Raw genomic sequence first — 24596 nt, 5'->3', positions numbered from 1 at the left:
TTTCTGTGGCGTTTCAATTGCGGTGGTGGCATTCCGGTTCGCCTGAAGGGTTCGGCGTCGCGGGAAATCGTTTCTAGGGCTCGAGGTGGGTGTCGGCATTTTGATCAGGCAGCTGGCAAAACAGCTACGCCTTGGGGTCTTTCCAAGGGGCGCTGGGGGCGTGTCCAAGGCGGGGCGGGGCGCCGGGTGACGGGGTGACTTCATTACGCGGCACTCTGCCTGCAGTTCGCCGGTGCAGACGGCAGGGGGCGCTGTGCCTGCAGTGCGCCCATGCAGACGGCAGGGGGCGATTTATAAACAGAGTATAAACTATACAGAAGAAGAAGTAAAAGCTCTACGTCACCTGCAGCTGTAGAAAATTTCAGGCTCCCGTAGAGGAAACAGTTTTCCTAAAATCATTACCGTTTTGGGGTTTTTTGCACTCCCAGGTAGCCTGAACGTTTCTACTGCTGCTTTTTTATTCTAAAGCTAGAATGGAAAGCCAAGATTAGAAATACAGGGAAAGAAAGAAAAGAAAAGAAAACGAAAGAAAGAAAGAAAAGAAAAGAAAACGAAAGAAAGAAAGAAAGAAAGAAAAAGAAAATTGAAAAAGGAAAACGGTGAGAGTGAAAAAGGAAGAGTGAGAGTGTAAAAGGGGGTGAAAAACAGAGTGAAAAAAAGAAGAAAGAGTTGGAGTGGAAAAGAAAGGACATTCGGGAGGGGCGGTGCTGCCTAAGGTGCTTCCGCGCCCGGGAGCGAAGGAGCCGCTGGATCCCCTGGCGGGAGCGCAGCTCCCGGTGGCGGAAAACGGAGCGGTGGCTGTCAGCCTGAGACTCCAACTCCCAGCAGGCCCTGCGGCCGTAAAGCGCGGCGTCTGACGCAACGGCCGACGCGCCGTAGGAGTGGCTGGCGGCCCGAGGCGGCCGCGCGCCGGGGGAGCGGGCTGGGCGCGGGGAGCTCCCGGCGCCTGTCCCACGCGGGACGGAGCCGAGCGGCGCGGAAGGGGCGTCCGCCCGGCGCCTCGGCCTCGCTCAGCGGTCCCGGTGGCGGGGGCTCAGCTCGGGCGGGGCGCGCTGCCGCCCGCCGATGGCGGAGCGCCGGGCGGTGCTTTGCTGCCGCGGGCCGGGAGCTGCAGGAGCCGCCCCGGGCGAGCGGCGCCGGGCGCTGCCGCGGTCACTGTGCGGCGGCTGCCCTCGGGCTGGCGGAGGCGCGGGAGCCGCCGAGCTGCAGCGTCTCCCTCGGGCCGCTGCCGCTGCTGCGGGCGGGGGCGGACGAGCGGCTGCGGAGGCGGCTCCGCGGCGGGCTCAGCCTTGCGAGCAGAGAGCGCTCGACATCGCTGGCATGACACGGCTGCTGAGTGCCTCAGTGCTCGTGGCTCTTCCTTCCACGCAAACGGATGGAGCGGCATCGCTGAGCAGTAAAACACAGCGATGGCCCGGAGAATGGCGAGCGCAAGGAGCGCCGGGCAGGATCCTTCTGATGGCACAGGTGCGATCGGCAAACTCAGCCCCTTGTGCCCCTGCCCTCCCGACCCCCAGGGGAAATGCTCTCCAGCCTCGAGCTGCTGAGAGACAAAACGTGTGATTTGACACTAGGGTCCGGAAAAGGTTTCCGTTTAGATTAGCAAATGCCTCAATTGTTCTTGGTTACATCCTAGGATCGGTTTTAGGCAGTGACTTTCTACCGCTTGTCGGATTTTCTTGTGCAATGGTAAGAAAACAGGCAGGTCTGATACTGGTTTCGCTTTTTTTCTACTTCATGTTCCATGAGCTGCTTTTATCCAAGCAATTGTTTTAAAGTTCTACTGTAGGCGTTTATGGTTCACTTTTTTTTTTCTTTGCAGCACCCGTGACTTTTTTTTTTCTCTAAATCGGCAGTAAATGTAGCTGAGTAAAATTACCTTGGTTTTCTTCCTTCTTTTTTAACTGAAATGTTTTTATTGATAATCCTATTTGAATATGCAGAACAAGTGGGTATGTCCTGTAATATAGCCTAGCTTTTCTTGTTTACAGGGTACTCAGAAAATATTTTTCCCTTAGAGTCCCACTGAAACATTCTCAGTGCAATCTCCATTAAGGTATGGATTTACAAATAAGCCACCATCAGTTGAGATATTTGCCTGTGTACCTTTTCCTGTAATTCAGAGCTTGCGTTCTGTGGTTTTTATGACAAACCTATCAAACCTGTAATAACTGTTTTGCAAGTCTTAATCGTTGAAGGCAGCAAGAAGTGGTTTTAAAGCCTGTTCTTGACCAGACAAAGGGAAAAAGTGTGAATTTGATGCTGAACTTGTCATTTTTCATTTGACTTGCCTTGAATTATTTAGGAAGAGAGAGAACTAGAAAAAGAGAGAAATAGAATTGGTTCTTGAGCCCTCCTAAAATGCTCCCCGTGATTCTGTGTGGAGCCCAAGTGAAGGGTGATGGAACAGAGCCCTGTGCTTTAGAAGGAAATCAATTTCAACCTGATCTCCACCCTGAGTCTCCCTAATTTCTGTTTTTAAAATGCAAACTCAGTTTAGGAAGTGTTGGGAGTCAGTATTTTGGGGGAGAAATGGCAGTTGCACAAACCGTTCCATTTCCCAGAGGCTCTGGGAAGGATTCATTTTGTAAGCGCTGTAACTGCCATCGGTTGGTGGTTCGGGGTTGGAATGTGCACTTGCCCTCCTATAAAGCACTCGTTCATTTGTATTTCAGTGCCAGGAGTCTGGAGAAACTGGAGAAGAGCCCAAGAGACATTTTTCATCCTGAGATACAAAAGGTAGGAAGTGACTTTTCTTTGTTTGGTTCTTTTTCTTTATGATTTCCTGGAAATAGAAGTAATTAAGTATAGATACTACTGGTTTGTTTCTTCCAGTAGCTAATAAGAATAATAATAATAATCTAATACTACTTAAACTGTCTCTTTATCCATTGAACTGGCCATTTCAAATGTAAACTTCTAAACACAAATAAAACCATCATCCTTGTAGAATCTTTAAGAGGACGGGGCTAAAGATGCTGTTTTTGTTGACAGGATTTATTGGTTCTTGAAGGGCAAGAGGTGAGTACAAGCCTGACTACTTCTTGCTCACAGACCCGTCCAGTGAATACAGCTTTGTATTTTGATGGGCTTTTGATGACTTGGAAATCAATTGCTCGTTACAGTAAAAAGAAGTCATGTTTTTTTGAACCTGACAGCAAAAATAACTTGAAGCACCAACTTAATAATAATAGAGCACCAATATAAGTTAATGATTTTATGCTATACTATCAAAGTTTAAAGGTAAATCATTATGTATTAGGAGATGGTATAAAATGTATGTTCTAATGTGTAGGATGTATGCAAAGATTACAGGAAACAAATTTTTATGTCTTCTGTTTGACTGTTTACCAAATAATATTTGGTTTTATTTTCCAGGGATCGGTGAATTTTAAATTTGGAGTCCTCTATGCTAAGGATGGTCAGCTTACAGGTGATGAAATGTTCAGTCATGGTCAGTTTTCCACCTTCTCCTTAATTGTTTTGCTCATCTGAAAAAAAAAAAAGGCAAGGTAAAAAAAAAAGGTATGTTTATTATTTGTTACCCTGTTCTGTTCATTTCCTCAGTATTTGCTGGAGCTCTGCTTACCCAAGCTTTGGGTAAAACAAGCTTTGGGTTCCTTCTGTCCCACTGGGAGTTGCCCAGTTTGGTTGCATCTGGTGAAATTCACCCTGAGCCCTTACAGAACCAGCTCAAACCAGGTGAGAGCCATTCGCAGCTCTCTCAGGACACCCGGAGGAGGATGGGTGACGTTTCTGAGCATCTGGCAAGTGCACTTCTATCAAAACCCGGCCTGTGACATTGCTGGGGAAAACCCTTCTGTATCCTGAAGGGTTCCTCAAACTCTGTTGAGGATCCAGTTAGCAGTTGCTCACCTGGATGGTTCCAGCTCCTCAAGCTAACACTTGTACTCTTGCCCTGTAGTTTAGATCTATTGTAGTTTTGGTATTTTGCAAGATTTGACGTCTTGGGACAATAATGTGCATTTCACTCTTTGGAACCTCTGGGATCATTCCTTGGTGCAGCAGCACCTAATGGGACACTTGGCTGCTGTGCTGAAGGGCTTGGTTACTGGAATTGTAAATCCCGGAGAGTTTGTCAGTCTTCTGTCCCCAGGGAGGTGTCACGCTTTGTTCACCGTTGCTCTGTTTGTCGGGTGCTGCTTCTCGTCGGAGGTATTAACTTCAAACTGCCCTGTTCTTTTTTGAACTTTTTTTCCTGGTTCTCTCCATAGGGCAGGGAAGGACTCTCGTATCCCGGTCGTCAGACTCAGCGCTGCCCAAGAAGATACAGAGACTGTAAAAATCATAAGGAGCAAATATGACTGCAGAGGAAACAAACTGGAGAGAACAAAAGGTGATATTGTTCTCCTTAGCCTGGATTAGAAACATCCACTGCGCTTTGATGCCGGTGGCTGCCAGGGGCTCGTTAGGTCTCTTTAGGCAGGTGTAGGTGTTCACTTGTAGGTTCTATTTTTTGGCAAAGGACCACGAGAGAAGTTTATTTATAGATCCAAATAAACATTCATCTTATCTGAACATAACCTGTCATCCCATTTCTGACGTTAAGGACTCCTGTATAAATACTTGGGGAGGTTTTCTCTGTCATTTCTGAATGGTTCCATTTTGGTTCCATCTACCTGCCGGATACTTGAACAAGTCTGAGGTGGTTTAATTGCAGACTGCTTCCTTGAAATTCTGTTGGTCTCTGCTTGGAACCCTTCTTGTACTGCTTAATGAAAGACTTCTGATGGTGTTTTCTTGCCTGTTTGTGTTCAAGGTCGTGCTCTGATGCATTTACAGAAGCCATGGCAGGAGAGAGTCAGCTGCTGGAGAAGAGGAGACAGTACTATCCCTGTGCAGCACAGAACTGTGCTACTGCTGTGTCATCAGCTGTGTCTGCACTGAAAGTAGCCACCTTCACCTGTAGGCAGCTCCTTGGTGCTTTAGGACACACTGAGGGATTTATTCCTTTTGGGATCCACGATGAGAATTCCCAAGAGAGGTAGTAATAAGGTATGAGACTGGAAAAAAGCCTGTGTCCTTGGAATGTTGTTGTTGTCGTCCAAAGTTAATTTTTCCTTCTTTCTTAGCCAGTAGTCAGCTTTTTGCTTTATTTTTTGTGATATCAGTATTTGATTGTTTAAAAAATTGCTTCAAAATAACTGCAGTGGCTGGCCACCAGGACCTTGTTCAGATTTGCCTATTTGCTTGTAGCTAAAACGTTTCCATATTGTTTATCATTCTATTGAAGAAACTGCTGCCCAGTCAACTAAGAACTGAACATCTCTCTGTCTGGGACATGGGGAGAGGATTTAGGTCATGTCTTTGTTTCCAGAAAAAAGTTCCAGTGTAGTTTCTAACTAGAGGAAAAGGGGGGGTGCAGACTCGGGGCTCTGATGCCGTTGGGGGCACCCCGAGGTGCCCAGGAGAGGGAGCCCCACTGCGGTGCAGGAGCAGGTATGTTATCACGTACTAGAGAGCAAATTATAAATGGAAATATGAAAATTATAAATATAAAAATATTTTTTAAGTCATTAAATAAAGCGGTTTTTTTTACTTGTCAATAGGCAGGGTTTTGATGATAAAAATTATAAATACAAAGAATATGAAGGTAGAAATCTAAGTCTAGAAATATATCATAAATACATACAGATATATATAGAATTTAAAAATATAAGAAAAAATTAGTTGTAGCAGTAGATACGATACAGAATATAATTAAGCTTTTAAATATATTTTTCGAATTTTATATATATTATATATAATTATTTATATAATGCATCAAAGAAACTATAAATAAAAATGTGGATATAATTATGCAAAGTATAAATTAAAATATTTCGGTATCGTTTAAAAGAAGGCTTTTATTGTATTTATTTGGTTAGAGATGGGGTTTTTATTTGGAATAATAGAAGTATTCTAGAAATATAAATCTAACTATAGAAAGATACAATCGATAGAGGAGGATATTTCCAAAACCACAACCGAACGCCGCCGCCTTCGGGGGAATCGCACGAGCTCGGCCGAAGCAAGGCGAGAGCGGCCGACCCTGACGGCCTCGAGCGAACCGAGGCGAGGCTTCCGAGGCTGCCTGAAGCGAAGCGAGCCGAGCTCAGGCGAAGAGGCGAAGGCAGGCGACAAGAGCCGACAGTAGCCGAGTTTGGCCGACAATAGGCGAGTTTAGCCGACAAGAGCCGACTCGAGCCGAGCGTCTCCGGAGCGAGCCGAGCTCCGCCGAGCGCAGCGTCCCGTGCAGGGCGAGGCGCCGGGCCGGGCTCGGGCTGCAGCCGAGGCTCTGGGAGGCTTCCCCGCCTGTCCCTCTCTCTAGCCCTCCTTCCTTCTCCCCGTATTCGCCTTCTCTCGCTCCCTTTCCCCCATTCCCTCTCCCCCCACAAACCCGGCTCCTTCCTGTCCTGTCCCTAGCCCGCTACTCCCTTCTGTTCCCCCTCTCTCCTTCCTCTGCCCAACCTCCCTGTACCCTCGTCCCGGGCTTTCCCTTCCCGTGCCGCTTTCCTGCACAGCCCGAGCTCCCTCGCCGCCCTTTGTCATGCCCTGCTCTCGCTCCTCTCTTCCCGTGCCCCCTTTCCTTCTTTGCCCCGCAGCCGCGGGGCTCGGGCTGCCGGAGAATAAAGCCCCGAGGGCCGGAGCCCGGCGCCCCTGGGCCCTTGCGGGAGTCCCCGCGCGGGGCCGGAGGCTCTCGGCGGATCCCCCCGTGCCGCTCAAGCAGCGCGGCCGACAGCGCCGGAGCTGCGGCTTTGCCGGCATCGCGCTGAGAGCGGCCCCCGCTCCGTGCCGGGCCGTCCCCGCCGTCCGTGCCGCTCCCTCTCTCGCTGCCCCTGGCCCGTGACAGCGAGGCTGGGCAGGAACCTCAAGCCTTCTGGGGGCTGCCCCCCCTTTCTTGTTGCAGCAGAATCCCTTGCTGGGGCCATGCACGTGTGGGAAGGGCTTGGGGGAAGCGCTGCGCTGCTGTCCAGGGCAGTCGGACTCGTTCTGAGCCTTCTTTGGGGGTCAGGAAAAGGGGGGGTGAAGGCTCGGTGCTCTGATGCCGTTGGGGGCAGCCCAAGGTGCCCAGGAGAGGGAGCCCCACTGCGGTGCAGGAGCCGGTGGGGGGCGGGCGAGGGGCGGGGGTCACGCTGGGTGCCGTCCCCCAGAGGGACCCAAAGCTGCCACCAAATGCACAGGGAGGGGTGAGTGGGTGTAGGATGCTAAAACCTGGCAAGGCATTCGGTTTTCTAGGTATTGCTAAAGAATAGGAATTGGTCTCTAAACTCAGCTGGGGAGAAACCCTCTCTCTGCACTCATTTGTTTACAGGAATGTAGAAGGTTCCGACTGGAGATGGGTTGTAGTTCTGAAGATATTGCCGTGAGGTTTTGATCTAGGAACGGACCGAGCTGTGCCCTGGAACCCTCAGAACAGCTGCAGGGGCTGAAGGCGATAGAAAGGGCTCTCTGGCACCTTTTGCCTCCGTTCTCTGCCAGCGCCCAAAGCGTGTCGCAGTCCCGGAAGAGGCGCTTGTCATCCCGAGAGCCAAAAGGAAGACGTGTCAAATCCCAGCTCTGCCTTGTGTTTCGTGTGGGTTTTTTACTTCGTATTGATGTCATTCCAGAGAGCAAGGAAATCAGAAATGTGACCGGCTCCCACTATTGCTGTGTGAAGGCTTTTTTGAAAGGCTGCTGTATTTATATTGTCTTTTCCCACTCCAAGCTTGACTTTTGCCCTCGTTTTTCGAGCTCTGCTGCATTGGGTGTCCCAAGGAGGGCGGGGTTCCTCAGCAGGGCTCTTAGGAGGTGGCGCTGATTCTGCTTTTTCTGAAGGCGTCTCAAAGCGTGCTACCAGAATGACAGTTTTGTGCCCTGGAAAGCTTTCCCTCAATGCCATCAGCGCACGTCCGTGTCTGAATTGTGGAAGCAGATGGACTAAGAACAGCCAGCACCCGGAGCAGATTTCTGTTGGCTCTGTGTCTGTGAGAAGCGGGCTGTGTGCTGGACGGGGAGAGGCGCTGTTGGAGAGTGGCATCAGCGCCAGGTGTGAGCTGTGAGGATGATGGGGGGCTCGGAGCAGCCCCAGGTGTGAGCTGTGAGGATGATGAGGGGCCGGCTCCTGCCGGGGGTGGGGGCGAGGCTGTTTTAGGGGGAGGCTTTGCCCCAGCTGCCTTTTGCATGGAGCTGCTGAGTAGAGGGGTTCATGGGGGGCTCCCGGGGCTGTCTCATGGAAGGACTGCGAGAGCTGCTGGCAGCGTCTGGGCGAACACCTGGATACGCGCTTGGATCCGCGGAGCATCGCTTCAAGGAGGTGCCGAGGGACGAATCTTTGTGCCGGGAAGCAGCAGCTGAACGGGTGAGCGCGTGTGGATTTGGAGCGGGGACTTTGGTCCTTTCCCTTTTCAATTGGATCTTGGCAGTCCCCCCTCCCCGGTTCCCCAGGAACAAAAACGGAGCTTGTGAAGACAAAAGAAATGAAGGAGAGGCAAGCAGCTACTCTCCTAATATTGTCTGTGTTTGAACTGGGAGGGATCCGCCTTCGCCTGCGGTTCGAAGGGTGTTGATTGAAGGAAAAGCTGCCTTTTCCCGGCTGTTAGGGGTATCCCAGGGGTGACAGGGAATCCCTGCGTTCCATTTGAACTGGAATGGGCAAAGTATTGTTGTCATCGGATGGCTTTGATTTGAAGGTAGCCAGCCCATTTTCATCATCCTAAGGTTTAAATGGAGGGGACAGCGCTGGTGTCCCTCCTTTGCAAGGGTTTGAATGGAGGTCAAAATTCCCCTTTGCACATGGCTTGAAGGATTTCATTGGAGGAAAGCCCCTTCTTTTCTGCTCTCCTAGGGGATGAACTTGAAGGGGAGAAGCCATTTCTTTGCCCTTGTTGAAGCGAGGTGAGCGCCGCCCGCGGCGTCAGTTTCGGGGTTGAGTTGCGGGCAGCCGCAGCTCTGGCGGCGTTTGCAGGGCTGCAGTCGGGCTGTGCCGCTGCATTTGAGGGCGCTTCTTGTGGCCGCGGCCCGGCCCGGAGCGTTGCCGCTCGGGAGCGCTGCCGGCCCGGGCCGGGCGGGTGCCGAGGCGCCCGGGGAATTTGGCGCGGCAGCGGCGGAGCCGCTTTGCCGGTGCAGCCGCCGTGCGGAGCCGAGGGCAGCTGGCGCCGGGCCGGCCAAGGGCGGCAGAGGCGGCGCGGGCGCTGCTGCGCCGGCCCGGCCGGTGCCGGCCGCTCTGTCCGCTCCGGGCGCGGGGCTCGGGCGCCGCCGGGGCCCCCCGGGCAGGGGGAGCGGGCGGGGGCGGGGGGGTCTCCGGGGCGGCGCCGCCCCTGCGCGCCGGAGCAGCCGCCGGAGGAGCCGCTTTGCCGCCGGGAGCCGCGCTCCGTCCGGGGCCGGCAGCGCGGGGTTGGGCTGCCGCAAGTTCTGGGGTGTCGTGGTTCGGAGGTGGCTTTGTAGGGATCGATCGCACGGGTTTGTTCTGGTCGCAGTGGGTGTGCGCTAAGGGCTATGGCGTTCTTCCTGACCGGTACGGTTCTCGGTTCGGGTGGTGACGATAAAGGTTTGGTTTGAATCGAGTTCTGTACTCGGATATTTTTTTTGCCGGGCTCTTCTGTTTTTAAAGGCGTGCAATGGTTTCTACGGGTCGTTGCGTGAAGCAGCGGCTCGGATTTTAATTCTGTCGCGGTGGCTTTTATTAGCGTGGGCGTGTAGCGTTTGTTTCGGTGGGTTCGAGGTGGCGTCGTGTCGTTAATAGCAGCGGGGTTTTTAAAATCTCTCTAATTGCGTTTGTGTTTCTCGTCTTCCAGGGCTTTTATTTATTTGGTTGTTTGATTGTAGTGTATGTTTTATTGTTACGGATCATTTGGGAGATCTTGTGAATGGTTACGTTTCTCTTTCGGCTTTGTGTTTATTTCTGGGTGGTATTTTTATTTTGACAGAATGAGGCTCTATGCGTTTATTCTGCAGTTGGGAATAATTTTTTGTTGTAAATTAAAGTTGATTTGGTTTGGGGGATTTTTTTTTTACAAAAGTGTTTTCTTTTCTTTTTTTTTTTTTTCCTTTTTTTTTTGTCCTTTGACGTATTTGGTGGTTGTTGATCAGTTTTATTTTTGGGAACGTGGGTATTTATATGGTGGGTCTTTTTAAGTAGTTTTTTAAATTTGGGTAGTTATTTTCTTATTTTTTAGTGGTTGAGTTTTTTTTTTTTTCTATTTCGTTCATTAGTTTGCTTTCTAAAGTTCTTTTGACAGAGTATTGCTTATTCTTTGAGTTAGTGTAGATGTAGAATTTTGGTTATTTTTTTTTAATAACGTTCAGGGTCAGTGGCACTGTTCGGAGTTGAGTGAGTTGGTTTGGTTTTTTTTAGAGGTTTTTGTGATTTGCTGCGTGTGTTTCTCAAGGGTTTTCTTTTCGTTTGGTTCCATTTTTCTGATGTGATGAGAACTGTTAGTGAAAAGAGTGTTGTGTGTTTTTTTCGCTGGCAGCTGTTTGGCTGGTGGAGGTATCTTGATGGTTTTGGAAGACATTGGTGGGAATTCGATGCTGTTTGTTTTGTCATTGCATTTAGGAATTGGATTTTAAACGTGAAATTCTAAAGATAGCTATATTTAAACAAAACAAGTAGGTGTGTAGGAATGGGAATAAACTTTTATTTTGATCTATTCGATCTATATTTAAAATTTAACAGGTAACATAAGTCGTGATATATTCCAATAAGACATTGTATTTTTTAAAAGAGTATTGTATGTGTTTATAGATATATCAATAGAGATGATAAATATAAACACAACTCAAAGGAAATTTTAAATATAGAAATGTATTCCGATTCTATGCAGTTATAGATATAAAATTATTAAACGATTGTAAATATAAAGTGACATAAATCCATACAACACGTAATACAAGTGATACTGTATATATCTTCCTATAATATATTATAGGAAGTACCTATAAAATAGTTATAAATATAGTACATCACTATGATATAATATATAAAACATTATAGATATGGTAAATATAAATACAACAATATTATTAAAAGTAGTTTAAAAGAAAGGATGGTTTTGGTTTTTATTTGCCAAAAGCAGGGGTTTTATTATAAAAACTACAAATACAAATAATAGGAAGGTAGAAATCTAATTGTAAAAATATCTCATGAATACATCAAGCTTGATATAAAAATTGAAAATATTAGAAAAAATAAGTTGTAGCAGTAGATATGGTACATGATAAAAATAATAATGTATCTATATGATGTGAATAATATATATGTGATATGTAATTATGAATAGAATGCATCAGTATAAACTGTGAATATAAATGTGAATATAATTATGCAAACTATAAATATAAAAATATTTCAATATAGTTTAAAAGAAGGGTTTTTTGGTATTTGTTTGGTTAGAGATGGGATTTTCATTTGGAATAATAAAAGTATGATAGAAATCTAAATCGAAGTATAGAAATATACAATCAATATATAATGATATTGATAAAACCACAAAATATGAATAAATACAGATAATAGGAATAGACATAATAGATTGTATAAATGACGTAACACATCGATGTCCGGTATAAATATACGTGTGAATAGAACTAGGAAAACTAGAAATATAAAATTTATTTACAGAAGGCTTGAAAGAAAGGGGGCTTGTTTGGTTCTTGTTTGGTAAGAGGCAGGTTTTTGGCATTTATTTTTAGAGGAGTTTTTTGGGGGGGATCGCCCCTGTTCTTTTTTGCCGCCTTGGCCGCTCGCAGCCCCGAGGCGCGCGGCGCCCCCGGCTGGGGTGGGCGGCAGTGCTGCCGCCTTGTGGGCAGAGCGCGGTACTGCAGCCCGCCGCCGCCAGGCAGCCCTCTTGGGCGTGGCGTGTGGCGGAGTTTGTTTGACCTTCTGAAAATGGCGGCCAAAAGGGCGGGAAAACGGAGGACCCCGATCTGTCTTTATGGACTGCCTGCACGGAACACCAACGCCGGCGCGGCCCTGGTGGGATTTTCTCTTGCGTTTCAGGTGTACCCGACACGGGCTGTGGGCACAGCGGCGCCTTGGGCGGGCGTATTTCGGCGGGTTCCTGACCGGCATCTGAATAACCGCCTCTCTCGGCCGAGGGGGGGGGGGGGGGGGTGTTCTCTCTCGCCTGCCATGTTGGGAGTGGCGCGTCGCCAATGTCGAGGAGTTTGTTTGACATTCTCAAAATGGTGGCCAAAAGGGCGGGAAAATCGCGGACCCGGGAGTCTGCCGCCCTGTGGCCAGAGAGCGGTACTGCAGCCCCCCGAGCCAGCGCCCTGCCCCTCGCCGCTGGCTGCCGGGGGCGGGGCAAGGACGCGGCTGCCGAGCGAGGCAAGGGCGAGGGGCGGGAGCGAGCGGCGGGCGGAGCGGGCTCGGTAAATGGCCGGGAGGGGTGAAAGACGTTCAGGAGTGCAAAAGGGACACGATGGCTGAGAAGAATGGCCGGGGAGGGGGGCGGCCCGGCGGGGCCGCTTTCGGCGGGCGGCGGAGGCGCGGTCGCAGCGCTCCGCGGGCCGGGGGCAGCGAGCGGGGGCGGGCGAGCGCCGTCGGAACAGGGCTGCAGCCCCCCGAGCCCGCGCACGCCCCTCTCCAGGCGGCGGAAGCGACGGCAGGCCGGAAAATCCCGGCGGGGCGGCGGCGCTGCCCGCCCTCTGTGCCGCCAACTTTGCAAGGTAAGACCGCCCGCCCCGCCCCGTCCCGCTGCCTCCCGGTGTCTGTAAACTTCTCTCTGGCTTCGCAGGTCCGTGCTGGAGAGTGGGAGAAAGGTCCCTGCTGGTTGCCGTGTCCTCGGTGGGCAGAGAGCTCTGACCTTGGCCGGATGGGCTGCTGAGGATTGGATCCATGGGGATGTGCTTTGATGCATTTAGTGACCTTTACAGATTTCTTTCCCCGCTTTTTTCAGTTCACAGACTCATGGAATAATTCAGGTTGGAAGGGGCTCTAAAGATCACCTCATTCCAAGGCTGCTGCCGCCGTGGGCAGGGACGTGCTTCCATCGAGCAGCTTGCTCAGAGCCTCATCCCAGAGCACCGACGGGCCTTGAACACTTGCAGCGATGGGGCAGCCCCAGCACCTCTGAGCAACCTGTGCCCTGTGCCAGCCAGGTGCCAGAGGAGGAAGGAAGCCCTTCCCACCTGGAGCAGAGGCTGCTGCAGCTTGGCGTAGCCTTGTGTCACCGAGCGTGTGAGACAGAAAGGCCCTTCCTTTCTGGAGGGGTAACAACACTCAAAGCTCTTTCTCGGGACAAGCAGAGCAATGGAAGGCCAAAGTAGCCTTCAGTTCTTCCAGCAGCTTTGGGAACAACTTGAAGGAGGAGCAGAGCTGGCCTGGTGCCTGCCGGCTCTGCAGGCAGTGGGCATGGCGAAGCTGCAATTATCTGTCTTCTTGGCTGTAGTTCCTTTTCAGGCATGACGTGCAAGTTGCCCCTAGAAGTCCAAAGGCAGCTGTTTTCTTAGCAGAAGGAAGTCAGGAGGAGGCAAAGCTATCAGGTAAGTCTGGATAAAAAACTTGGCTAACCTCTTTTCCCCCCCTCCTCCAAACAGGCAATTGTGAAGCACTCAGCAGAGATCTGCCCGGGAGGAAAAGCAGAGCCAATCTCTGAGAAGAAGGGACGTGCGAGCTCTGGCGAGGACGGCTGCTCCCCCTGGCCTTGGTGTGGGACCTCCTGAGCTGCCATTCCTGTGGTGGGAGTGTTTCTCCTCTCCTCCAGCCAAGCCAGAGACCGCCTAGGGAAGGAGCAGGTAAGGTTGAAGCACTGAGATCTCCCAGGTAAGAAGTGACACGGCAAAAGGAAATGGCCTCAACTTGCAGCAGGGAAGGCTTAGATTGGATTGGAGGGAAAATTTCTTCCCTGAAAGGGTGCTCAGGCATAGGAGCAGGCTGCCCAGGGAAGTCCCCATGCCTGGAGACATGTCAAGGATGTCAAGATGTGGTGTTTAGGGACCTGATTTGGGGGGGCAGCTTGGCAGTGCTGGGGCAGCAGCTGGGCTCGATGACCTTAGAAGGCTTTTCCAACCGCAAGAATCCTCTGGTTCTGGAAAGCCTTGACCCCTCTGGCTCTAGCACAGCACCTGGATGCTGACAAAATGAGGCTGGTCCTAGAGCCTGGAGGTCCCTGTGCCACAGGGAGAGGACAAGCCGGTGTCACCTGCAGGGAGGGTCTCGTCCCCAGAGAGCAGTCAGTGACTCCGTCCCTGCCCGGGGCTCTGGGTGCACCCTCAGGGTGGGGGGGACACACCTGCCCTCCTTGCTGCTCTCGTCCTTATCCCATATGGATTTAGCAGCAATCTTCTGTCTTTGCTTTCAAACTGTCCTTGGGAGAGTTCCAAGAGAGGGTCATCAGTTATTTCAAAGCCTACATCTTTTACCTATTGGCACTGAAGAGAAAAGACACAAACCTGCTTTGCATCCTTCTGCCTGGAAGTCATTGTGACGCAGGGAAGGGAGGAAGGGGCTGGCCGGGGTCAGCCTCTGCTGAGCCTCAGCTCTGGCTGCTCCTGCTCACAGGGTAAACCCAAAAGCTGTCGTGATCAAAAACGCAGGCACCCTTCTGACCTGAGTCACAGGGGCCGTTTCTTCTGAATGACTCAAGATGGGAAATCATTCTTGGAGCTTCAGAAGAAAAAAAACCCCAAAACCATAGGTACATTTGTAAGAGTGTGTATGTACGTACATTTCCTTCGATGAAGAAGAAAATCTTAGAAATATCATGTCACGTCTGGCTTCCTAGAGAAGATCCTGAACTCTGGGCTTCTGAAAGCAAATGGCTGTGCATTTATAGGAGTGTTTCCCTTCTTTTTATATGCCTCCCCCAGTAATCTTCTACCCTTGCCCACGGCAAGGAGAGTGCGGTGATTTGGCTGCTCCGCTCTGCCGAGGTTGTTGCAGGCTGTGTAGCAGGGAGTGAGGCCTTTGTGGCTGCTCATCAGACATTTTCCTACAGCATTCTCCCTGCAATGATAAAATTAGACTTGTGTTAGTGAGCAGTCAAGTAGAGCAGGTAACATTAGAAAAGAATTGTTTCTGAGCTGCTGTTCACTAGCACGTGTTTCCCCTTTCCGGCAGAGCGCGCATCATTGCGGGCTTGGGATCGATTGAAATGCGCTAAGGAAACCAGCTCTGGGGAGGGAGGGAGGGAGGGAAATGCTCTCTTAACATGTGCCAATGCTTCTGTCAAACTCATCAGGGCAGGACAGCGTTCAGACTGAAAGTGTAAGAAGATGTGGAGGGAGACAGAGAATCTGACAGGAGCACCGGACTCACAAGTGCACGAATTTTGCTTTTGGCTTGGATTGAAACTCAGAAGTTGTAAGGAATTTGGGAAGGAGAAGGGACATTTCAGAAGGAGAAGAAGAAAAACAAATGGTTGTTGTTACAGCCCTGGCAAAATCTTTGGTTCAAGCGAATAAAGGAAGTTAGTTGAAATAAAAAAAAGAAAGAAACGTGGGTTTTTTCCCTCGCTGTTGTATTCGTTGGTGGTATATGGTGTGTTGTTTTATTTCTTGGTCTTATTAACTCTGTGTAAATAGGTTTTTTGAGTGAAGCTCACTTTCTGGACGGGTTGGTTTGTATTTGAGGTAGGAATAATTTCAAGAGGTTTCTTTCCTAGACTTCTGACAGGTATTCCTGGGATTTTGGTTTTTTGTTTACTGTATGTATCAACAGAGAGATTTGGTAGGGCCAGCTGGGCTGCTGGAGTTTTGGGTGTTAATTTATTAGATGGCTTTTGTTAAACACAGAATAATTATGTAAGTTAACAGCAAATTACCCAATTTATCGTATGCTACCTAAACACAATGCTTTATGTCTTACCATTTTTCTGTTGTTCTGCTCCAAGTAGTTGTGTCAAAAGAGAAAGCTCCGTTATTTTTCTGAAGAGCTTTCTTCTATAACAAGGCCTTTACCCCCTTTGAATTTGAGTCAGAGGAGCCAAACAGCTGCAGCTGCTCTGAGGGCTTTTCTATTCAGTGGGATTCGCCCCCTCCCTTTTCCCAGGCATCATGGGAATGGGAGGCGGGCACCATCAGGGGTATATTAACCCCAGCCTTTGCTGAGGGGTTTCATTCCCTCTCTGGGATGTGCGGGGGTAAGGGCTCTCCTGTCATTTCAGTGAAGAGCCTCTTTCAGCTTATCTCAGCTTGCTTTCAGCAGGTGTTTCTGGGCATCTAAAGGAATAGAGGCTTGGGAGATCCTGTGAAGAAAATGGCATGGAATACAGGGAGTATTTTAGTTGACGATTTTGGGTTTTGTGTTTAGGGGTGGTAAAGCGCATTTGCAATTTCTGGTTTTGTTCTTGTTTTGTGTTTTTATTGTTTTTAGGAGGTGCACAGCTTCCAGAGATGCCAGGTTGTGTCAAGCACAGCACTTCTTTCAGCAGATGGATCATGTCACAGGAGGCATCTGCCCAGTGTCAAAAATGATGTTTGAGATGGAGGCTTCAGGTGAGTTGAGGGTTGTGACTGGGAGAGGGAGGGTGAGCAGGTGTCCAGTTAGGAGTTATTGGGGGGCAGGGGGGTTTGCAGGCAGCAGGGTGAGAAAGGGTGTTTATTTGAGGGCCCGCCCACACAGGGCTTTTCAGAAGCACAGCAGAGGCATTCCCATGTCTTCCTCACACAAGGTCATCCACTGCACTCACAGGAATGCCATTTAACTTTGCTTTTCTCTAACCCAGGTGTCACTCATAATAATGCCCACAGCCTTGGAATCAGGATGAAGGTGGAGCCTGAAGGAGCCAGGCACACTCAGGAGAGGGCAAGTAGCTGACTTGCTGGGATTTGGCCCACATAACTCTGAACTCATACATTGGTTTTGGTTTTCTTTATTGTAGCTGACCAAGAGGCTAACAGGTGATCACGGGGCCCTCCGAGGCAGACTCATTTCAGGTGCAACGTGGATTCACATCGCTGATCATCCAAAAGATAAGTCTGGGTCACGGCCTGGAGAAGGGAGAGCAGCGGGTTGGGAGTTCCTGGGACAGATTGAAAAATTAGCAGAGGGAAAAGCAATCTTCTCCAAGGGGCCTCTTAGGAGAGCTAAAGGGAGAGACTCCACATTTGATGGCAGCGTGCAGGCGGGCAGGGCAGAGCAGTTCCGGTCCGCGTCGTGTTGTCGGGTGTACCGTGTTACCTACTGTGTCTTTGGGGTCCCTTTTGCCTTTTCCCCTCGAGGCCCTCACCACAAGCATCATGTGTCGTGTTTAACGTCCCCCCGTTGGTCACGTTCTGTGTCATGGGTGTCTGCACATGTTTGTGCCGGAGCTGCTCTGCCCTGCCGCAGAGGCTGCTGCAACAGGACAATGCTCAGGGACACGCAGTTTGTGGGGTGTGGCCGGACTCTAGATGATATTCCTAGATAGACAGAAGATGTTTGGAGCTGTGAAGATATCCTGCAGCCCTTTGACGTTTGTCCTCGCTTTCTTTCAGACGCAGAAGGATAAAATCCAGGGCAAAATCCATCCACCCATCCCGAGTGAGGAGGTTCCCCCGAGCAGGTCAGTCACTGTTTGTCTCTGCAGGGAGAGTGTCAAGTGTGACTCTGTTACAGCTCTGTTCTTTTTCTTTTTAGGAAGTAAAGCCGGACATCAGCAGTCAAGGTGAGCTGGGCAAGGTGAGCATTGAGTAGCGTACAGAAGCAGTTGTTATTGCTCCAGTCTCACTTTGTGGTGCAGCTCTAAGCATCTGTTCCTGTTTCTGCGCTTTAGGCAATCCACTCGGAGTAGGCCAAGCCCCAGTCACCAACCGGCCGACGCGCCGGGTTTGCCGCTCTCCCGAGCCCTGGGGAAGAATCCCAGGACTCGGCGATGAAGCCTCTGCCTTTTCTGTTTAAAGGTGTCACCAGGGCAGCCTTCAGCAATGGCCGAGGAGTTGCGGTGAGTCAGGGAAGTAGGGAGGAGGAGCGAGGCTCCGCTCAGGTTTCAGCAGCGCCACATCACCTCGTCTCCTCTTAGCCCAGGCGTGCCCCACGACGATGGCGTCAGCCTCCGAGTGCGGCTGAAGCGTGCGGCCCCAGGAGCCGGGCGTTCTTGGGAAAAGAGTGAGTGGCAGAATTTGTTGGGTTTTGGCCAATGTGCTGCTGAGGTTATGCATTGATATTTTGTTTTCTTTATTGGAGCAGACGAAGAAACAACAGGAAGTTGTTTAACAAGAGTGCCAGCAGGACCTTCCCAGCTGTCGAGGCAGCCTTCCCTTGCACCTGACACAGACCGGCATCCCGAGATGTCTGAGAGATAAGTAGAGGGCTACGACCCACAGAGGGGATGAAACCAGGGCGCAGGGCAGGGACCCACCGGGAGGGGTTTTTGAATCCACTTTGGAGACGGGGGTGTGCACGAAGCGGCCCCTTAGGCCTGGGGGGGAAATAAAAGCAAAGTCTCACTTTTGATCACAGTGCTGAGGTGCGCAGGGCAGAGCAGTGCCGGTGTGTACTGTGTCATTTGTCTATTGTGTGTTCTGTGTGGTTGCATGTGTCATGTCCTTTACCTTAGGCCTTTGAGGAGCCTAGCAGAAACCCTGGCATCATTGTTAGCATCTGTAATCTCTGCATTCTTTGGCCTGGTACCCAGGCCATTGAACTTTTGACTCGGGAGCTCCGACAGGCATCAGAATTGCATCTCTCTTTGGAAGCATCCAGTCAGGTGGCTTTTCAGGTCTTGTTCTGAGCTGCACGGACAGCCGTGCTCCTCAGTGCTCCATTTCAACGGATTAGGCTTTGTAAGAATGCGAGGTTAGGGAGAGGATTCTGACCGTAGGATTCTTTGCAGTTCATGGAATAAATCCTTCAGCCAGCATCTTCCTCCAGGGTTCACTGAGCCTCATCAGTTTGCCATCTGTCTCACTTCGGTCATCTCCTTTTGCGTTCTCTCAGTCCATGCAGCCATTTTCCTTGCCAGGAGATTTCTGTTCCTGTTGTGTCCCCCCTGTCTGTCATGTCCTGTCTGTCCTGTGTCACGGGTGTGTGCACACATTTGTGCCGGAGCTGCTCTGCCCTGCTGCATAGCCTGGTGCCCTAGGAGAAGTCCCAGGGACATGGCGTTTGTAATGTGGAGTGTAGTTGGACTCTAGATGGGATTTGTAGATGGACACAAGATATCTGGAGCTCTGAAGTTATCCTGCAACAGTTTGACTCTTGCCCTAACTTTTTTTTCAGATTCAGATGGATTAAATGTGTGCCAGAGGGCCCCATCCCGGGTGAGGGGTTTCCCCCAAGCAGGTGAGGCACCGTTTGTCTCTGCAGCAGAAGTGTATATGGTGACTCTGTTACAGCACTGTTCTTTGTCTTTCTTTTTAGGAAGTAAATGTGGATACCAGCTGTCAAGGTGAGCAGTGGAGAGAAGTAGTTGTTATTGCTCAGGTCTCAATTTCTGGTGCAGCTCTAAGCTTCCATTCTCGTTTGTGTACTTTAGGCAATCCACTCAGAGTATGCCAAGCCCCCGTCACCAACCGGCCGATGCTCTGGGTTTCCTGCAAATGTGAGCCCTGTGGATGCATTACAGGACTTGGTGATGAAGCCCTGAACTTTCCTATTTAAAGGTGCCATCCAGGTGGCCTTCGGCAGCTGCCCAGGAGTTGCAGTGAGTCGGGGAAGTAGGGGGGAGGAGCGAGGGTCCACTCAGGTTTCAGCCGTGCCAAATCACCTCATCTCCTCTGAACCCAGGCGTCCCCTGTGGCAACGGCCTCGGTCTCTGAGTGTGCCCAAAGCGTGCGGCCCGAGCAGCTGAGCGTTCTTAGGAGCACGGTGAGTAGCAGACTTGTGGGGTTTTGGCCGAGGGGCTGCCAAGACCAGGTACTGATGTTTGGTTCTCTTTAGTACAGCTGTCTAAGAGACAACAGCCTGGTGCCAGCAGGAGCTTCCCAGCTGACGAGGTGGCCTTTCTTTGCACCTGAGACCGGCATCCCCAGATGTCTGAGAGAGAAGTAGAGGGCCATGACCCCCAGGGGGGATGAAAGCAGGGTGCTGGTTTGGGAATTACTGGGAGGGGGGCTTTGAGTCCTCTTTGGAGGTGAGTAGCTTTGGAGGTGAGGAGTGTCCATGAAGTGGCCCCTTAGGCCCCATAAAAGCAAAATCTCACTTTTGATCCCAGTGCTGAGGTGAGCAGGGCAGAGCAGTCCCAGTGTGTATTGTGTCCCTTGTCTTTTGTGTATTATGTGTTGTTGGATATCTCATGTCTCTTATCATAGCCCTTTGAGGGGTCAAAGGTCAGAAACCTTGGCACCAGTCTTAGCATCTGTACTCTCAGCGTTCCTTGCCCTGGCACCGATGCCATGGAACTTTTAACTCAGCAGCTCAGACAGGTATCAGAATGGCAACTCTTCTTCGAAGCATCCGGCCAGATGTCGTTTCAGGTCTTGTTCTGAGCTGTACGGACAGCTGCACCCTGCAAGGTTCTGTTATGATGGATTAGGACTTGTAAGAATGTGGGGACAGGTAGAGGCTTCTGACCGTAGGATTCTCGGGCATCCATCTTTGCAGTTCTTGGAATAAATCATTCAGTTAGCATCTTGTTCCTCCAGGGTTCTCTGAACTTCATCAGCCCGCCATCAGTTTCACCTCGGTCTTCTAATTTTGCATCCTCTCGGTCCTTGCTGTCATTTTCCTTACCCAGAGATTTCTGTTCCTGTTGTGTCCCCGTTGTTTGTCCCGTCCTGTCCTGTGTCACGGGTGTCTGCACACATTTGTGCCAGAGCTGCTCTGCCCTGCCGCATAGCCTGGTGCCCTAGGAGAAGTCCCGGGGACTCGATGTTTGTAATGTGGGGTGTAGTTGGACTCTAGGTGGGATGTGTAGATGGACACAAGATATCTGGAGCTCTGAAGTTATCCTGCAGCTCTTTGACTTTTGTCCTAACTTTCTTTCAGGTGCAGAAGGATAAAATCCAGGGCAGAGCCCCTCATCCCGGGTGAGGGGATTCCCCCGGGCAGGTCAGTCACTGTTTGTCTCTGCGGAGGGAGCATAAATGATGGCTGTTAGAGCAGTCTTCTTTGTCTCTCTTTTTAGGAAGTCAAGGCTGAGAGCAGCAGTCAAGGCCGAGTGGGCAAGGTGAGCATTGAGTAGTGTACAGAAGCAGTTGTTTTTGCTGATATCTCAGTTTCTGGTGCAGCTCTAAGCATCTCCACTTTTTTTTTTTTTTATTCTAGGTGGTCCGCTTGCCATCTATCCTGGCCGAGCATGCCCATTCCAGGTGTGTGCAGCTTAAGGTATCAGTGTGGCATCCTTGTCAGGTTAGGGAGGTTGTGTTTTCACAGTATCTCAGCATGCTTTTCTGCTTTGTTTCTTTGCAGGTGCTGTCGCTGCCCTAGGCATGCCAAGGAACGGAGGAGGGCAGGTGAGTCGGTGTTTAGGCAGGCTGACTCACAGGTGAGTGTTACACAGCAGCATGCTAAGTGTGTACCTTTTCTCTTTGCAGGTATCTTCTGGGCACCCTCTGGAGTCAAATCAAGATTTGAGGTGAGCTGGGGCAGGGGTGCGGAGGAGCCCTGGGGGTTACTGTTTTTGAGGGCAATAGTCACCTTTTCTGTTTTGTCTTAGGTACCCTGAGGAGCCTCGTAGCCAAAGGCTGGAAAGGACAGCACCGAGGCACACATGGAGCACATTTCAACATCCACGTCCGACCGAGGATGGATTTTGTCTGCTCCTTTTCCAAAAGCGAAGTGTCGGGGCCAGTGGTTGGGAGAAGGGGAAAAACCTTTACTATCACAGGAGGCAATCAGTTGTCAGCTTAGCAGAGAGGTCGGTAGTGGGGTGGGCTCTCTGGAAGTAAAGGGAGAGGGTTTCCCCTCAGCCTCGCCAGGGCCTTTGCCGGGCAGGGCAGTTCTGACCCATCTCCACATTTTTGTGTACTTTGCATCGTCCGCCTTCCTCGACTCAACACCGTCACGGATGTTTCCCCCGAGGAGCTCGCCTTCACGTCCGGAGCTACAGCCACGGTCACCTGGCCGTCGGCTTCCTTCTCTAGGCTCGCTGAGCCTCTCGAGCATCCTCTTAACTGCTTTGGCACTAACTTCTTTTAATGAGTTACATTTCATCATCACGTGCTATCATCATAGGGCTTCCTCTCCTTTGGCATCATCAGCCTCTGGCTCATCTTGCGCTAGGCATCTCTGGTCCCTAAGGGGACAGTGCCAGGCAGTTGCCACTTGTCTCTGTGTTATGTCGCCTGTGTCTGTGTTATGTTGTCCGTGTCTGTGTCCGTTGTCTTCCACGTCATAGGCCTTTGTTACGTCTCGATGCTTTATCGGCACTATTCTGTGCCATCTAGGCCGTATTCTACTCACGTTCCTTTCTGGATATCCCGTATTCTGGCATCTTTACATTTTTACTCTTTGAGACAGGAATGTCTCAAAGGGAGAAGATGTTCTCATCCATCTTCCTTCTCACTACCAGCTTTGGTAGTGCCTTTTTTTCCATGCCCTTCTCTTGGACTGCTAGAGGGAGTGTCTTACACCCTCCTCATGTGACTGCAGTACTTCTATAGGTTCCATCTTCTCAAGGGTATAGGACTCAAGAATTCATCTTCCAGTGAGTTATCTCAAGTCCTGGCTTTTATATTGTGTGTACCTGTGCTGGCTTATACTGTATGTACCTACCCTCTATGTACACTTGCACTGTATGCATCGACTTACATTGTTGTGTGTACTTATATTGTACCACTTATGGTTGGAGCTGCCCTGCCTGGGCACGTAGTCACAGTTAGGTAGAACAGTTATAAAAACTTTACTGTTCGTCTGTCTTTTATGGGATTTTGGGTAGAAAACTTATTGGTCCAGAGTGGAGACAAGTCCTAGCTGTCAGATAGCCACTCGTTGACCGCTTCCTGTCGTCTCACAGGTCCCCGAGGCTACCGATTTCCCCAGAACCTACCAACTGATGTCAAGGAGCGCAGCCGGAAGATGTGTGGCAGCACGTTCTTCAGCGTCTCGAGTAAGGGCCGCAGCGAGTGTGTAAGTGGGAAGAGCGTGTGAGCGTGTGTGAGAGCACGTGTCTGTGTCTGTCTGCGTCTGCTCGTCTCTGCGTGTGTCAGCGCATGCCGACTGGATTTAACCTTGTGTGTGTGACTTTTGCTTTTCAAGTTTTTCAACTCATTTTTAAATTTAGAATAAAAAATCCCCAGCTGGGTTTCCCCCCCCCACCCCCCCAGCTGTTTTTTTTTTCCTCGGTCCCGGTCGGTCTGTGAGGTGACGTTCATCACCAGAGTTTGGGCGCGGACTGTCCAGGGACCGGGGTTTTTGTCAGGCAGGAGGATTTTTTTGAGGCTCCCGGGAACCACGTTCCCAAGGACCAGTGATTGCTGGGGTGTAATTTAGCAGTTGTGATGAGAGGGATGGTGACTTCGTGTGTCATCTGAAGGGGGTGTTAATGGTAGATGAGTGTTGTTTTTTGTGTGCTTTTGTTGTTTTGGGTTTCCTATAACAATAAATCCACATGTAATGAAAATAGAACAAGGTTCTCATCTTGTGTTAATATGTGTATTGTGTTGTATTGCTCTGTATTACAGGGTGAGCACAGGGTGAACTCTCTCCTCCTTGCTGTGACACCTGGGCTGGCAGGGATGACACAGTGACCTCAGCCGGCCCATGCTGCCTGTGCCATCACCTGGCACTGACGTGTTTGATGAAAATCCTTTTGCTGGGATTTTTCTCCTGAGAAGCCTCAGAACAGAAATGGAACCAGTAACAATCTGCTGGCTGTGGAGTGTGGGCTGGAGATGGTTTAGCAACAGGGGCATCTTGGATTGGTCTCCTGTGCAGTTTCTACTTGATGACCAATCATGGTCCAGCTGCGTCGGGGCTGTGAGCAGTCCCAGGTTTTTATTATTCATTCCTTTCCAGCCTTCTGATGTCTCCTTGCTCTTTTAGTATAGTTCTACTATCTCATTTTCTTTTAATGTAATAGAGATCATAAAATAATATTTCAGCCTTCTGAAAGGTGGAGTCAAGATTCTCGTCTCTTCCCCTTCCCTCGTCCTGGGGACCCTCAAACACCGCCACAATCAGCGGCCGAGCGGGTTTGTGCGAGCCTCTCAGTAACCCTCGGCCAGTCCTGAGTCGTCAGACACCGGGGGGCAGCCCTGACACGGCCGAGAGCGGGGAGACACTGTCTGTGCCCCGAGGGTGCTGAGGGCACCTGGGCTGGGGGGAGACACTGTCTCTGCCCCGAGGGTACTGAGGGCACCTGCGCTGGGGGGAGACACTCTCTGTGTGTGCCCCGAGGGAACTGAGGGCACCTGGGCTGGGGGGAGACACTCTCTGTGCCCCGAGGGTGCTGAGGGCACCTGGCCTGGGGGCAGACACTGTCTGTGCCCCGAGGGTGCTGAGGGCACCTGGGCTGGGGGGAGACACTGTCTGTGCCCCGAGGGTGCTGAGGGCACCTGGGCTGGGGGGAGACACTCTCTGTGCCCTGAGGGTGCTGAGGGCACCTGGGCTGGGGGGAGACACTCTCTGTGCCCCGAGGGTGCTGAGGGCACCTGGGCTGGGCCCCTGTGCAGCACAAGAGACACCAGAGACAGCGGTAGAAGATAAAGGGCTGACTCTTAGCAGGGGTTAATCCAAGGTTTTATTAGGAGTCCCAAAGGAGCTCCTGCACCTCAGGGGCCTCCTGCCACGAGCCCCAGGGAGATGTGCCAAG

The 24596-nt window shown here is 50.7% G+C and overlaps 1 protein-coding gene and 1 long non-coding RNA gene across 7 annotated transcripts; both read left to right on the top strand.

Moving 5' to 3' along the window:
- The first annotated feature begins 756 nt into the window (after positions 1-756).
- On the top strand, positions 757-5832 carry LOC139602479 (uncharacterized). 2 transcript variants are annotated; one of them, XR_011683247.1, is made up of 5 exons: positions 757-2056; positions 2676-2739; positions 3379-3454; positions 4236-4357; positions 4781-5832. It is a non-coding gene; the product is annotated as an uncharacterized lncRNA (long non-coding RNA). The 2 variants fall into 2 exon arrangements; XR_011683246.1 differs by lacking the exon at positions 4781-5832 and having other exon boundaries at positions 4236-4544.
- A 3256-nt stretch (positions 5833-9088) lies between these two features.
- LOC139602537 (uncharacterized) lies at positions 9089-23896 on the top strand. Of its 5 annotated transcripts, XM_071452444.1 has the most exons (20): positions 9089-12651; positions 13522-13719; positions 16806-17468; positions 17543-17570; positions 17806-17846; positions 17925-18010; positions 18092-19186; positions 19265-19292; positions 19380-19393; positions 19507-19547; positions 19631-19711; positions 19784-19839; positions 20831-20893; positions 20970-21011; positions 21110-21153; positions 21254-21297; positions 21379-21419; positions 21501-21637; positions 22800-22912; positions 23467-23896. In XM_071452444.1, exons 7-20 carry the CDS (start codon positions 19039-19041, stop codon positions 23530-23532), a joined length of 918 nt encoding a protein of 305 aa, XP_071308545.1. In that variant the 5' UTR covers positions 9089-12651; positions 13522-13719; positions 16806-17468; positions 17543-17570; positions 17806-17846; positions 17925-18010; positions 18092-19038; the 3' UTR covers positions 23533-23896. The 5 variants fall into 5 exon arrangements, 3 of the variants coding, with proteins under 3 accessions (XP_071308545.1, XP_071308546.1, XP_071308547.1); XR_011683292.1 differs by having other exon boundaries at positions 18092-19292; positions 21501-21701; positions 22800-22892; XR_011683293.1 differs by having other exon boundaries at positions 18092-19292; positions 21501-21701.
- Positions 23897-24596: the final 700 nt, after the last annotated feature.

The sequence above is a fragment of the Agelaius tricolor genome, unplaced genomic scaffold (genome assembly GCF_023055355.1).
Source record: "Agelaius tricolor isolate 1412-34295 unplaced genomic scaffold, bAgeTri1.0.p SCAF_34, whole genome shotgun sequence".
NCBI classification, from domain to species: Eukaryota; Metazoa; Chordata; class Aves; order Passeriformes; family Icteridae; genus Agelaius; species Agelaius tricolor.
This window is presented reverse-complemented; position numbering and strand designations above follow the sequence as displayed.